This window comes from Xenopus tropicalis, chromosome 3 (genome assembly GCF_000004195.4).
Source record: "Xenopus tropicalis strain Nigerian chromosome 3, UCB_Xtro_10.0, whole genome shotgun sequence".
In the NCBI taxonomy this organism is placed as follows: Eukaryota; Metazoa; Chordata; class Amphibia; order Anura; family Pipidae; genus Xenopus; species Xenopus tropicalis.
Window position 1 is genome coordinate 117,429,509 of NC_030679.2, and position 14,401 is coordinate 117,443,909.

General features: G+C 40.9%; 2 protein-coding genes across 4 annotated transcripts in view; one reads left to right on the forward strand and one right to left on the reverse strand.

Moving 5' to 3' along the window:
* On the reverse strand, nt 1-13,176 carry aagab (alpha and gamma adaptin binding protein). 2 transcript variants are annotated; one of them, NM_001251837.1, is given in 10 exon segments: nt 1-460; nt 588-637; nt 900-1,004; nt 1,361-1,448; nt 3,175-3,251; nt 3,972-4,055; nt 4,139-4,228; nt 4,560-4,656; nt 6,339-6,520; nt 13,064-13,176. In NM_001251837.1, coding segments are annotated over 10 exon segments (921 nt in total). In that variant the 5' UTR covers nt 13,134-13,176; the 3' UTR covers nt 1-382.
* A 135-nt stretch (nt 13,177-13,311) lies between these two features.
* iqch (IQ motif containing H) overlaps nt 13,312-14,401 on the forward strand; it is a 52,729-nt gene continuing 51,639 nt past the window's right edge. For both annotated transcript variants that reach the window (XR_208408.3, XM_002932957.4), the window contains exon 1: nt 13,312-13,397. Coding sequence is in view for 1 of the 2 variants with exons in the window: in XM_002932957.4 (XP_002933003.2) it covers nt 13,347-13,397 (51 nt within the window). In the remaining variant the exon portion in view is untranslated. The remainder of the gene's footprint in view (nt 13,398-14,401) is intronic.

The window sequence follows — 14,401 nt, forward strand, 5'->3', positions numbered from 1 at the left end:
TTTCAATCAATTGCAAATTTGCTTAGAATCACATTTTCTTTTATTAAGCAACATTATAATTTTGGGTTTACATCCCTTTTAAGCAACAAAGTGTCAAAAAAGACTTGTTTTGTAGAGGTATGCGTCCGTAGTGATTCTTTGGGATTAAAATGCATGTGCCTCTTGTAAATATCAAAACCTGTAGTTTTAATGAATATAAAATATTTTATTTAGATTTGTCATCCTCTAATAAATATACAAGCAAACAATCACCGACAAGTAACTACTAAGTGGAAACATCATGGAGGCCGACCAGCACGGCAGGTAGAAGGGAGGATGGAAACGTGAGCAAGTCAGGTCCTAATGCTCCACTCTCATTGGAAACAGCAGGGGCTCATGGCTCTTAGCTCTCTTCCTCAGATGACAGACCTTCAATCTCATCCTGGTCTCCTCCAATCGCCATCCAGAAAGCTTTGGCAACCTAAAAAAAGGGGCAAAAGAACCTGTAAGCATACCTTGCCCAACACACTGGCACACAACAGGCACAACCCCTGTTCTTCATTCACCGTCCCAATCTACTGAGCCAATGAAATACACACGGCTATTACCTTTTCTGCGTGCAGTTTTCTCTGTTCATGAGGTAAAGTGGCAGCTTTATCTACAGGAAAAGCAAATGAACGTCACAAGCAGGTTAACAACCCCCTTGCCATACAGTCATAAGCTTTGTAAAGCTAACATGGTGTGTCGGATCATGTACGAGTTGTACCTGGATTTAAAGTCTTCTGATTGGTCGTTTTCTCAGTTATCTTATTTGCTAAATGCAAACCATGTGTAGAAAAATGGCTCTTACACTAACCAAGGAACAGTCACTTTGAATATACGGCCTTCTACTGCAAGTAGAAAGATTAATAGTATGTTACCTTTCATCTCCTGCAATTTGGTAAAAAGCCGGCTGAAGTTTTCTATGTCCCCCTCCCCCGAGGTAAGACTGGCAAGCTCTCTGATGTCCAGGTCCAGCATTGGATCTAGTGGAGGGGCAGAAGTTATTATGCAGCATGATATCCACACTATACACATATGAAAAATATGTAGTGACCTAGTCCTGCTGTTTTTACCCTAAACTGGCCCAGACTGGCAATCTGTGGATTCTGGCAAATGCCAGAAGGGCTGTAAGAAGCCATAGACAGACAGTATATACTGGGTCTCTTTGGGCCTATGTGCACTTGGAATGCCAGGGCCTATTCTAACTCCAAGTTCAGACCTGACCCTGTACAAACAGATGCTGCAGGCTGTAAGCCTATAGAAGGGCAGCACTTTTCCAGAGAGGACCTAGTAGTTACAGAAAAATGCTGAGCATGCACCATGCATCAAGTGTACCTACCAACTATGGTATCAACTTGCGAATCCCGGGGGTTTCCAGAGTCCTCTCCTCTGCACTGCTCCAAAGTTCCCTCACTGGCTGCAGGCGCCTGCTGGGAATAACTGGGTGTTAGTCTGAATCTGGTATTCTGAGCAGATGCAAAGCAGATGTGATACTCAGCAAGGCAACTATATTTCATTACACTGATCACTTATAGGTCAGGATGCTGTAATTTATATTGTGGAGAGTAAGACGGGGGAGCAGGAAGTGCTACCCATGAGTACATGTGCCTGTCAAAGTTTGCTGCAATGCACTGGCAGTATTGTAGCAGTTATGAGTGGGGAGAGAAGGTAAGGAATGGTGAGTAGTGGAAAAAGCTTATTTGTATTCTAACCAGTAGCTGAATGTTTAAGGGGTGAAAGAGATTAATAAAATTCTGTGTTTTTACTAATCAGCCTTATATTGTGACATTAAAATTCTGTATATTGTGCGTCCATAATGTCAGTAAGTGACAGCAGCACATGTGCAGTAAATCGGCAGATAAGAAGCCACTGGGGGCATCATTTCCTAAGTGGCCACGTGCCACAATACATGCCATATAGGTGTAATACATAATTTTTTTTAAAAAAAAGCCTTTATTCCATCAGCAAACTCATTTGCCCACTACACACATTATATTATATTATATATATATATATATATATATATATATATATATATATATATATATATATATATATATATATATCCATCCCCTACTTCTTTAGTTAGGCTTTAGTTCTCATTTAAGGTTGTGCATCAAACATAGCACTCATGTTAGCCATTGCCAGGTGACAGCAGCATGGAAATTAGTTTGTGTAAAGTCTTTTGCCTCAACTAAGAATCCACACCCTAGGGTTAACTAGTTAAGCAAGTCCATTGACAGTTAGTGTCAGTCACTGACCTGCTAAAAGTCTCTAAAAAGGTGCTCAGAGAAGCACAAGCTTTTAGGGTCACAGAGCTCCAAGGTAGGAGCCTACAAACTCTATCCAACATAATTCAGGGTACTTTGGTCACTGGGCTAGAACTCACATACTATCCAGTGTATTTAGTGCCTCCTTTAAAAGGCTTTTAAAAAGAGCTGCATTTTAAGTGGCTTCTGCATTAATTGGGGCTGTGGGCATTATGAATGGTATACGATAGTTAGCCACCTATTTAGTGTTAGAAGATAATGCTGGGATATAAAATTCAGTTTCACTATATTATAGAACTGTGATCCCCAACCAGTGGCTCGAGAGCAACATGTTACTCACCAACCCCTTGGATGTTGCTCCCAGTGGCCTTAAAACAGATGCTTATTTTTGAATTCCTGGCTTGGAGGCAAGATTTTATTGCATAAAAAACATGTGTACTGACAAATAGAGTCGCCTGTAGGCTGCCAGTTCCCATAGGGACTACCAAATAACCAATCACATCCCTTTGCTTGTGTTGCCCCCAAACTCTTTTTACATTTGAATGTGGCTCATTGGTCAAATGGGTTGGTGACCCCTGTTTTAGAAGGACAAACGTAGCGAGTTCTGTTTATGCTCACTTTCCTTTCTATGATGGCCTCATTCTCATCTGCCTGCGCAATATAAGGCTGTGTTTCTTCCTTTGTGTGCTTTAGTCATTGCCGTATCCAAGTGGGTGGGTGTTGAGGTGAGTTCGGACACAAATATAAATAAAATAAGAATAATGGCCCAGGAAGAAGAGATGGGACGGACTGAAAAGTGCGGGTCAAAGAGCTAATGCATGTCAGTTTTGTGCAAGTCCTCTATGGTGATCTGACAGACAGACAGACACAGGATACCACTCACATCACCCTGCAGCTCGCCGCTGGTCTCTGGGGGGTGATTCACAGCAGCCAATGAGCTGAAGATCCCGAAAGCTTGTTCTGGAATAACACGGATACTCAGTTACCACTCAGTGTGTCAGCAAGATCACTGCACGTCTGAAATGCAAGCAAAGAGTTGATACTAGAGAGAGAACGGGAAATCTTTAGAGCCCAGCTTGTAACACAGCAAACCTTTACCATGGATGGTAGTGCAATCTGATTTGTCACATTCCTTTATGTTTTCAAGGTATCTTGTGCAACTGCTAAAATCATTAGCACAAAAAGAGGAGCAATGACCATCCTGCATTCCTGCTTCAGTGCATACCAATATGAGAGAAGGAACGGTGGTAACTGCACTGACTCGGGGAGGCATAGCCGGATCTCCTTACCGCTTTGCGATCAGCTTCTGGAGGCCTTGACAAAGTCTGTTGTACAGTATTAAGCACAATCCTACATGGTAGGTAGGTTCTCCAGGGGTCTGACTGTCCCTGAGCTGAGATAATCCCCATTTTAATTCATATAGTGAACTGCCATTAAGTAACAATAAACATATGATTAGCCAGTGATGCACAGTAGCACAACTTTCCTGAAACGCCACATTACGCTACTGTAAATGAAGTAATGACGTGGTTGATTCTTTGAAATGGCTACACAGATATAAAATTCAGCAAATGTTGTTATATGCAGTTCTGCTTTACATTACAGCATGCGTGCTTGTACCACCTAATCGTATGCAAAATACATCGCATCCCTTTCTTCTGCTGTGTTTCAGTCACTCACCACACTTCATTTCCACATTAGACCACACGTTGGCATTCAAGGCCTGGACAATGCGGGTAACACCAGTTGATTCTGGGAAATCATCTGTGCAAGAGGAAAAGTATAATTAGACATCATGAAATGTTCCCTCCATGTGGCTAAAGAGAACAGTACAAATGTTACTTTACCATCTTCATCTGGCAGTTCATCAGGATTCAGCTCCACCAACTCAAAGCCGTGCTTGATGCACCACTCCTGCGCTGTCTGGCGATTCACTCCTGCCAAAGAAAGAGCCCCCATATACTCAGCTGCACCAATGTATTGCTCAGTATAAGCATGCACAGCACTCTATGGAACCTATAGGGAAGAATGGGCCATAAAATTCCCTCCATGTCCATATATGGCCAATAGAGAGCTGCTAAAACAAAAAACTAAAATTACTGAAAACACGAATGATAAAAAATGAAAAACAATTGCAAATGGTTTCAGAATATAACTGCCTACATCATATAAGACAACCACTTTAAGTGCAAATACATAGAATTTAAGCTTTTTAAACATTTCCTTTTCAATAGAAAATGAAAAAGAGATCAAATGCAGAATACTTACCAGCTTCTGACACACGGTCGCACACCAGGATCATCACGTCCAGCACCCAGTCTTCCAACAGTGGGAGCCATGCAGACACCTTCTCTAGACCCAGTTTCTAATAAAGATTGGTATGTTAGTCTGTGCAGCATTCGTAGGTAAAACATGGTTGTTAGCAATAGACAGTACATGACATATTATCTTCTTTATAAAAAGGGTTTATCCTACATTCATGATCACTTGCTGTCAATTACAGAGGCATAACTTACAGTGGATAGGGAATATTTCCTACACTGCATATTTGTATTTGTCTTGGTAAAAGCATTCTAATTAAAGACAGGGGCACAAAAATATATGTACGGTTCACAATTGAATGTACAGTACTGTATGGATAATACAACAGGAAGGCAAGCAATATGGTAGCTCCGCAGCAGTTCCAAACATATGTATTAGTGCAAAGCAGGAACAATCTAAACACACAATACGTTAAGCCCTTATATTGTACTTTGTACTGTTTCTCAGGCTTTTATTCTTTAATAGACAAAGACGTAAAAAACACATCTTAGAGCAAAAAACTATTCCCCAAATCAGCACTGCCCATCATGTTAATCAGAACAGGACACGGTATAATAAAATACAGATTTGAAGCGATGCTATACTGGATATCCAAATAATGTATCCAACCTTTATAAATCAGCACTTAATCATCTGAGCTTTCCAGTAACCTGAATCTTTTCCAGCAAACTGAATCACAAGCAGATTTACTGCCCCTCTGGTTTCATAGAAAACACACGCATTCGGTCTCTGCTCGTTGTGCAATCCATTTCAATTTAATGCAAAGTTATTTGTTTAGGAAGTTCTTGCCCCTTAAATCTACATTTATAGCTACGGGCCCTTCCAAATCCTGACTGTATAAACCAAATACAAATCTGCAGAGTGCCCAGGAACCAACTGCTATCTGGGTAAGCGTTTGGCTCTCCTATATGGTTAGCCAATAGGAGTTCCATTCTTTCTGTTGAGCTGAGCGGATATGTAAAACACTGGCAGGGGTAATTCAAGCAAGAGCATGGACTGCATCTAGTATGATGCAATGATCTCTGAATGCTCTTAAGGGAACAGTTTTGTGCAAAAATGAAACTGGATAAAATAGACAGACTGTGCAAAAAAAAATATTTCTAATATGGTAAATTAGGCAAAAAATGTAATCTATAAAGGCTGGAGTGAGCAGATGTCTAACATAATAGCCAGAACACTACTTCCTGCTTTCAGCTCTCTAACCTCTTAGTTAGTCAGTGACTTTGGGGCGAGCCACATGGGACATAACTGTTCAGTTAGTTTGTGAGCACGCAGGTCAGATTCAAATGCAAACTAGCTGAACAGTTATGTCTCATATGCCCCACCCTGTAAAGTCCCTGACTGATACAAAGTTTTTATACTGAAAAAAGGAAAATATAAAGCTACCAAGAGATTAAAACTGGCCACTCATTTGGTCACAACTAAGACAAGGCCAAAATGACAGCTTGCCTGACTGACAGCTGGCCGATACTAGTTAGAAAATCCCATCAGGCGACAACAGCATAGGACCATTGGTCTTAAAGCTGGGTAGGCCCCAGATTGTGATCAGCTCAGCTTGATTTGGTCCACTGCGCCTTGATGGTCAACTTTGGCAAAATCCACTTGTATGGGGAGCTTGCCGAGAAAATGGATTCACTGTATGTGTTCACTGTGATAAGGAAGCCCAGTTCACTGAACGTGAGAAGAGCAGCCACAGATTAGCAAAATGTTTCCAATTACACTTACCGTTTTGCTGTCAAAGTAGACAATGAAAGCCTGAACAGTCTCTGCTATCTGTGCAGTGACACAGGTTGTGCTGGGCACCACACAGATATTCACATCAGCACAGTAGTACTTGTTATCTATCCTCCATGGGTACTGCTTCACTCCTTGTGTGTTGGCCGGACACTCATCTTTTCCAATAATTTCTGTAGAAAACAAACCCAAATGATGTTTGGTGACAATGGTGTGACAATGAGCCGGAGCACATACATTACATACTCACCAAGCATGCACCTATATGAGGGTCTAGAGCTTACTGGACCTGTATACAAACCAAAGGTTGCAGTCCTCTGGCTTTTATATAGTCATAGATCTTCTCAATAACTTCTAATATCCTTATAATATGCAGTTGGGGATACATTAATAATCTCCAAACTAAGTCATTTTCATTATATAATAACTCTAAAACACTCTCATATGTCACACCTGATGTTCTTATATTATGATTTGAGCATTGTAGCTCTTTGGCCTCACAACACCACTGTATTTATTAAAGAGATACTGACACCAGAAATTAAACCTTTTTTTTACATCTATCATAACATTGTTGTTGCATGCTGCTAATAAGTTTGCCATAAAGATATTTGCCCAATGTTTTTACATTACCTGTCTGATCCCACATGTTCCTCTATGAGGGGGCTGCCATATTTGTGAGAAGCTATAACTGACAGGCTGAGAAGGGACAGTCAGGTTGGCAAACCAGTCAGGTTTAGGGACTTCAAGTAACAATTACTTACAAAAGCAGCCCTATCAGCAAAGAATGGTCAACATGACCTATAGGTAGGTTTGTGTGTAGATTCATATTTAAAGTCATTTTTCGTGTCAGTATCACTTTAATGTAAGGCAGAGCTGCCATATTGCTGATCATCAACACCCTATACTTATGTACCTCCAACAAGTTATGCTGCACTTTTCTAGAGATTGTGTATCACATTAATGCATGCCTAGAAGCTTACAGCCAGAAATCCCTACATTCAATCAACTACAATAACTTCTGACCCTAGGATTTCACAGACATGGCAGACCTGTACTTGTAATTAGTTGGGTAAACTGTTCAAAAATAGGTAGTACTTTCCCTTTATATAAAGCATTTCTATAGATGCACTACCTTTAGAAGAACTGCATGTTAATTAATGGGACAGGATGGGCGCTGTTTGGAGCCATTGCTTGTGAGTACAGGCGCCCTGCCCCATACCATATATAGTCAGACGAGGTTACACATTTCCTAATCACCGTCCCTGCCAGCAGTGATGTCATCCCAGGCTGTAGGAAATGAATCACTGCTTATTGTCCCAATAGGAACACGGGGTGAGTGTGTGTATGAATCAAGGGCAGTCGTAAATGTAATTCCCACCATCTCTCATACCTATAGCTGTGCTCTCACCTTGACAGGTAAAGGCTACAATAAAAACAGAATGACCACTGAATGGTCACTGACCCACAGCAGCCAGAAATGCTACTTCTGGTCCAAAACTCATCTTCTAGTCTTTCATTCAAACCACTGCCTAGTTACTAGGGTAAATTGGACCCTATCAACCTGACTATCTGCAGAGCTCCCAGAACAAAAAAATCACACACAAAAGTAGTAGTAGTAGTAGTCTTCCCTAGATAAACAAGGGCAGATGTCTGCAATGGGGAACTCACTCGCTACAAAGGACACACTTGTAACCATATTAATATTATTCCCCATGTATCACCTACTGTTTTACTATATTCTTTTATGTTTTCAGTATCCCATAATATCCAAGCACAGAAACGACTGTAGGAAGCATTTGTCCCTTTCTATTCAATACCCAGCTCATATGGCTGAAGCAGATATAGGGCATCCCTATTACATAATGTGTGTAGGGGGGCCTCTCTTGGTAAATGACTGGAAAAGCTACAATGTAAAGGTCTCACCAAATATACATAATGCTTCATTCTGGTGTTTATTCTTCCTATCTGCTTCACTAAACCAGCTAAAAGCCACAGGCTTCACGAATGTTCAGAAACATCACGATATACAATAAATATACCAGATTTATAAATTGTTTAAACTTCATTTTTGTCTCTGGCTCCTCAGTTGTGTAGACAGATGAAAAATTATCAGAAAACAGATCAGAATTTCTGACCCCCCTGTGATAAGGGTCCCACTCCTTCTTGCTTCATTTTTTTTTACTATTCACATAATTAAAAAATAATTTTGGATTCCTTTAACTCCTAGCTGCAGTACCCCTTTCCATCTCTATTTTAGCTTGCCTGACAGCTTTATTTGCTTCCTTGTACCTAATAAAGGTTTCTGCTGTCCCAGCTAACTTGAATGCTTTAAAAGCTTGTTTTTTACTTACCAACCTCAACACTAACACTTATCAAACCATAAAGGTTTTGCTTTGCAATGTGTTTTACAGGTTATTGTTACAAAAGGGAAAGACAAAAGCTACTATTAAATAACTTTATAATGAATTTATTTTCCTTTATCCACACACTTACAAAAAACCAAACTCATACACAGGAACCATTACTCCGCGTGGAGACGCAGGGGGCAGATCTGCAGTTGCACACACAGGCATTCTTGCCTTAAGGTCTCCGTTCCATTGCACCCGCACTTAACACAGGTTCTTCTATGAGGTTTCTCCTAACACTTTCAAACTAAAGAACTCTACATTCCCCTCAGACAGTCATAAAACACAAAGTTGCCCTTTCAGACAGGCTGCTCCTCCAAAACAAATGTTATCCCAGGAATGTGCTTTGAACATGTGCCTCCCAATTACTGCTTGTGTGAGGAACCCAGGGAGGGTAAGAAATAAGCACTGGGCGGCACATTAAACACACTCTTTCATGATATTAGAGACCCTTTAAATCCCACAGCCTCCCGTGCTTGTATGAATAAATTGCCATTTTAGACTTCATCACCCTGGCAGTCCCTTCAATGCATGTTTCTGTCCAGTATACACTCATTACCCGTATTCAATGGCTTCAAATTATTAATTTAAATGCAATTGAAATAAGTATTTTACTCTTTCTGCACCACTAGTTCAAAATCTTGAAACAATGTAGCAGAAGTCAACTCTCCTTGACAGCTGTTTTTTTGCTATATTGTTTTAAAAGTCAGAACCACCAGGGTACTGTAGAGTAAGGGACAGATAGATGATGCTTTCAATTGCAGTTATATTTAATATTACAGGTAAGTGATCCGTTATCCAGAAAGCCCCAAAATAGAGGAAGGCCATCTCCCATAATCACATAATTCAAATTTTAAAAATGATTTCCTTTTTCTCTGTAATAATAAAACAGTACCTTGTACTTGATCCCAACTAAGATATAATTACCCCTTATTGGGACAACACAATCCTATTGGGTTAATTTAATGGATAAATGATTCCCTTTTCTCTGTAATAATAAAACAGTACCTTGTACTTGATCCCAACTAAGATATAATTAATCCTTATTAGAAGCAAAACAATCCTAATAGATTTAAAGTTTAGGTCCTGAGCATTCTAAATAAAAGGCCCCATTCCTGAACTACTGAAACCACTGACCATTTTAATGAATTTATCATGAAATGTTCAAAATGGACAAGCGTGGTTCTGGACCTGCTGCTGCTAATACGTAAAGCTTTAGTCACTGACAGACAGAAGCTAACACAGCACTGAAAAATCCTTAAAGGGATTCTGTCATAATTTTTTGGGGTACTTTTTATTTCTAAATTACACTGTTTATATAGCAAATAATTCACTCTACCATTTATTTTATTCTTGAACCAACACATGTATTTTTTAGCTGTAATATTGGTGTGTAGGCGCCATCTCAGTGCATTGTGTCCGAGTCAGAGCTTTCAGAAGGAGCCAGCACTACACATTAGAACTGCTTTCTCCTTCTCCCATGTAACTGGAGGAGTCCCAAGCTGGACTTGGATTTCTTACTATTGAGTGATATTCTGATACCTACCTATCTTGCTCCCTTCCCATTGTTCTGCCGATCGGCTGCTGGGAAGGGGGTGATATTACACCAACAGCGCAGCTCACATAGCACCCTGGGAAATTAATAATATGGCTAGCCCCATGTGAAATTTCAAAATTAAAAATAATGCAAGATTCTGCTGGAGAAGCTCTATTAACTGATGTGGTTTGTTTTTTTTTAAAAAAAAAAAACAACATGTTTTCCCATGACAGTATTCCTTTAAAAACTAGCTCAGCCTGCCTCCCCTATGTACAGTGATCTTGGTTGTAATGACTTCAGAACCAGCTGAGGGAGGAGCCAGCTGAAGTTTCATTCATTACTCTGTGTATGCACAGAAATCTGAGCATTTCTACAAATGTGACCTACAAAATCTATGGTTTACATCAGCAAAGATTCATATGTTTAATGCCCTTGCCCAATGAGCAAATCTGCCCACTTATGTCCAGTTGCACTCTTAAAGGAGAAGGAAAGTCATTTTGGCATTTTACTGCCAATAGATTTGCCACATAAGTGCCACCAAGAACACTATATTTATTCTGCAGAAAGCATTGCCATACCTGAGTAAGGAGCCCTAGAAACTCTCTCCATTTGCTTAAGATAGCAGCTGCCATTTTAAATAGCTTCCTGTTTGCACTCTAGCAGTCTTTGCAGTCTAGCTCAGATCACACATTCCTAAGGGAGGGATTTCTTAGCATTCTTGTGGGAGGGGGCGCAGAAGAGGGGAGAGAGGAGAGAACTGCGCAGACTCTGGCCCAGGGAATTAAGGATTTTTCTGAGAGAGGAAGTCAGACACCCTAAGAACATGTTTACAAAAAAGGAGACATGGAACAATGTGTTTCTTTTGACAGAGAACTCAGTGCAGCATTTCTGTGAGTGCTTATGGCTGTATTTACAGAGACATTTCTGATAAAGCTTACTTCATTTTTACCTTTCCCTCTCCTTTAATGGCTATTGAACAGAATCAATCATAAAAATGGAACTTGGTGTGAATTTTTTTCCACTGCAACAGACAGCTCCATACATAGAACACAGCATACCTGTATCCGTCCAGAACATGTTGGTGCATATTTTTCCTGATACATTCAGGTCCTATGAGCCTATGCTTAAGTGCCCCCTAAGGCACAGTGGGTGTCGTTTATCAACACTGGGCAAATTTGCCCATGGACAGTAACCCATGCCAAGAAATCAAATTGTTGCATGGTTACTGCCCACAGGCAAATTTGCCCAGCTTTTATAAATGACCCCCAGTGTGTATTCACAGTATTATGGTTACCGCCACTTTAAAGGGAAACTAAAAACTGCTGCACTGGACTTTAAGTACAAATTCTAAAATAATGCAACATATTATTAAGATTAAATGATGCTGGGAACTGTAGTCCAACAACATCAGGGTTGTATTCTAAAGCTTTAAAGGCTTTGAAAGCCTGGGAAGGTAGGTGTACACTATGCCGACTGAATGTCAGCTTTTCAGGCACTCTCCCATGAGCAGCGTCATTTCCTGCAAGTAATGATCAGTTCTATGGCATCACTATTTCTAAAGTATGTAGAAACTTGATTAAGTACTCTCTGTTTTGGTTTTCTCTATATCCCCCTTTTTATTATTATATGTGTCCTTCACTCTAAGGCTAATGTCTTTCTAACTCATCTCTAGGTACCATCCAACCCGCTTGTTACGCTCCTACATACCTGCTCCTCAACTCCTCTCTCATTCCCTCCTCACACGCTCGCATTCAAGACTTTGCAAGAGCTGCCCCCCTTCTCTGGAATTCGCTCCCACAAACTGTCAGACTTTCTCCCAATCTCTCTGCCTTCAAGAGATCTCTAAAAACACATTTAATCAGAGAAGCTTACCCTAATCTAGTTTAGCAATACCCTGTGCCCCACCTCTCACAACTCTGTCATGCCCATTCCCACACCTTGTGTCTCAACCTTTTCTCCTTGTAGATTGTAAGCTCTTTTGGGCAGGGCTCTCTTCACCTCTTGTATTGGTTATTGATTGCTTTATATGTTACTCTGTATGTCCAATGTATGAAACCCACTTATTGTACAGCGCTGCGGAATATGTTGGCGCTTTATAAATAAATGTTAATAATAATAATATTTAATTTGACTTAGTTACCATAACCAGCATGATCTAGTGTATTCCCTGCAAACCTTGAGACCTAATAATGTAACATATAAGAACAATGATCTGACTGACAGATTAGTAAAAGCTCCTCTTCCATAATACTGGGAACATGGGCAAGGGCCAGTGCAATGGGGCTTGTTACATGCACTAGAGTTGTGCAGAGACCTCACACATCTCCCTCTGTAACAAAGGAACAGTTTATTTCTGGGCCTCTGTAATACTAATATAAGCTAAAAGATGGCCCCGGCCCTTTACATGGCAGAAAGATGGGCAAGCAATGTCCCTTACGTTGCTGTGGGTTGCTGGATGCTGGGAGTTCGCACCTGGGCAGCCTGATGGCGATTCCTGCTTATAGCAAGGCACCAGTGCACCTGTTTGCAATAGCTAAGGCCACACACTCATGCAGTGTATGTGGGCATATTATTAGCTGTATGTTTATCTGCTAGTAGTCCCACATAAAGCCAGGGATAGGGACTGGTACTAGGGTAGTGCTCCCACAAACAAATATCATATGATACTGATGCCCGTTCCTACCCAGTGCCCTAGCCCTATGGTGCCTTCTTCCCCGCTAAACCCCTTCCATTCATTCCATGCACACAGTTCCCTTTATCCCAGCGCTTACGTGCCACCAGCTCTTCCTCGCTGAATCCAGGAGCGCAGCTCGTCAGCAGCACACAGGGAAGGGAAGCCATCTCTGCTCCCCCACAGCTTCCGCCCTTCACTTTGCCCCACTTCCCAGCGGCTGCCTTCCGACTTCCACCACACAACTGTTTTACTTCCGCCAGTCATCTCAGAACGAGGAGGAGCCTAGTTCCTTCCTGCCTTCTTTTTTCATTGGTATAGAGCGGAGCGCGTCTCGTTGTCATGGTAACCCAAGTTGGCTCTGACTTCTTGGGAAAGAAAGCATGGCTGGAACATCCCGGGGTCCTGACCCTGTGGGCCGCCTCCTGGTGCAGGTAAGGGACCGTAGGCTTATTCCCCCGGAATCTTTATTTAAGACAAGGACGTAGATAAATGTGTGCTATTGACGTTTGGCATTGCTGTGGGATACTTTCATTAATGATAAGATCACTCTGCGCATGCTCTGTAAATAGCCTCATAGTATAATACAGTGTTGGGCAATGTTTCCTGCTGCACCTTAAGCACATTAGTAGTGTTACTACAGCAGCTTACTGCCTCACCCACAGTGTTACCCCAATGCTATTCCTTCTAACTCTTGCACCTAAGGATGTATGTATGTATGTATGTATGTATGTATGTATGAATAACTGTATTTATAAAGCACTACAAGGATACGCAGCACTGTACAATCTTACAATATACACACAGGGAGGACAAGTGTTATAATAAATACAATAAATATATATACATTTACAGAGATGGTATGAGACAGAATAGGAAGGAGGTCATATATGAGGATATACAATCACTCATGGGTTCCCTCATCTCCCCATTTAGCATTATCTCATATAGTTATAGTCCCTCACAGGCAGTAAAAATGTTGCTCTAATATGTTGTGGTGGGAAAAAATGGCACCAGAAAATTGTGCATACGATACACCTATGATAATATGCACCCGGCAGGCATTTGTGTGCCCCATTTGTGAGTAATTTCCCAAGTGCAAAAAAAAAAATTTGCAGGAGCAATTTGCTAACTGTAATCTGGTCACTGGCACCATGGGCACCTTGCAAAAATTAGGAACAAAAACTTTGTATACAGCATTTTTGTGCCAAGTATTATGAATGTTTTTACTAAATAAGCCCTGTAATTTTCATTTTCTTTTCTTTTCCCTTTGTGGTTTACATTTTAGGCTCCTCTGGGGCCCGTGAGCAAAGTCAACACCTCCCTGCTGTGTGGGGCAGATATTTAGCTGCTTAAAGTACACTTACTTTGCTCTGAGCCCTACAGGGCTATGGATTCCCAGCATTTAATGTATGTTTAGTACTTATTGGTCCAAATT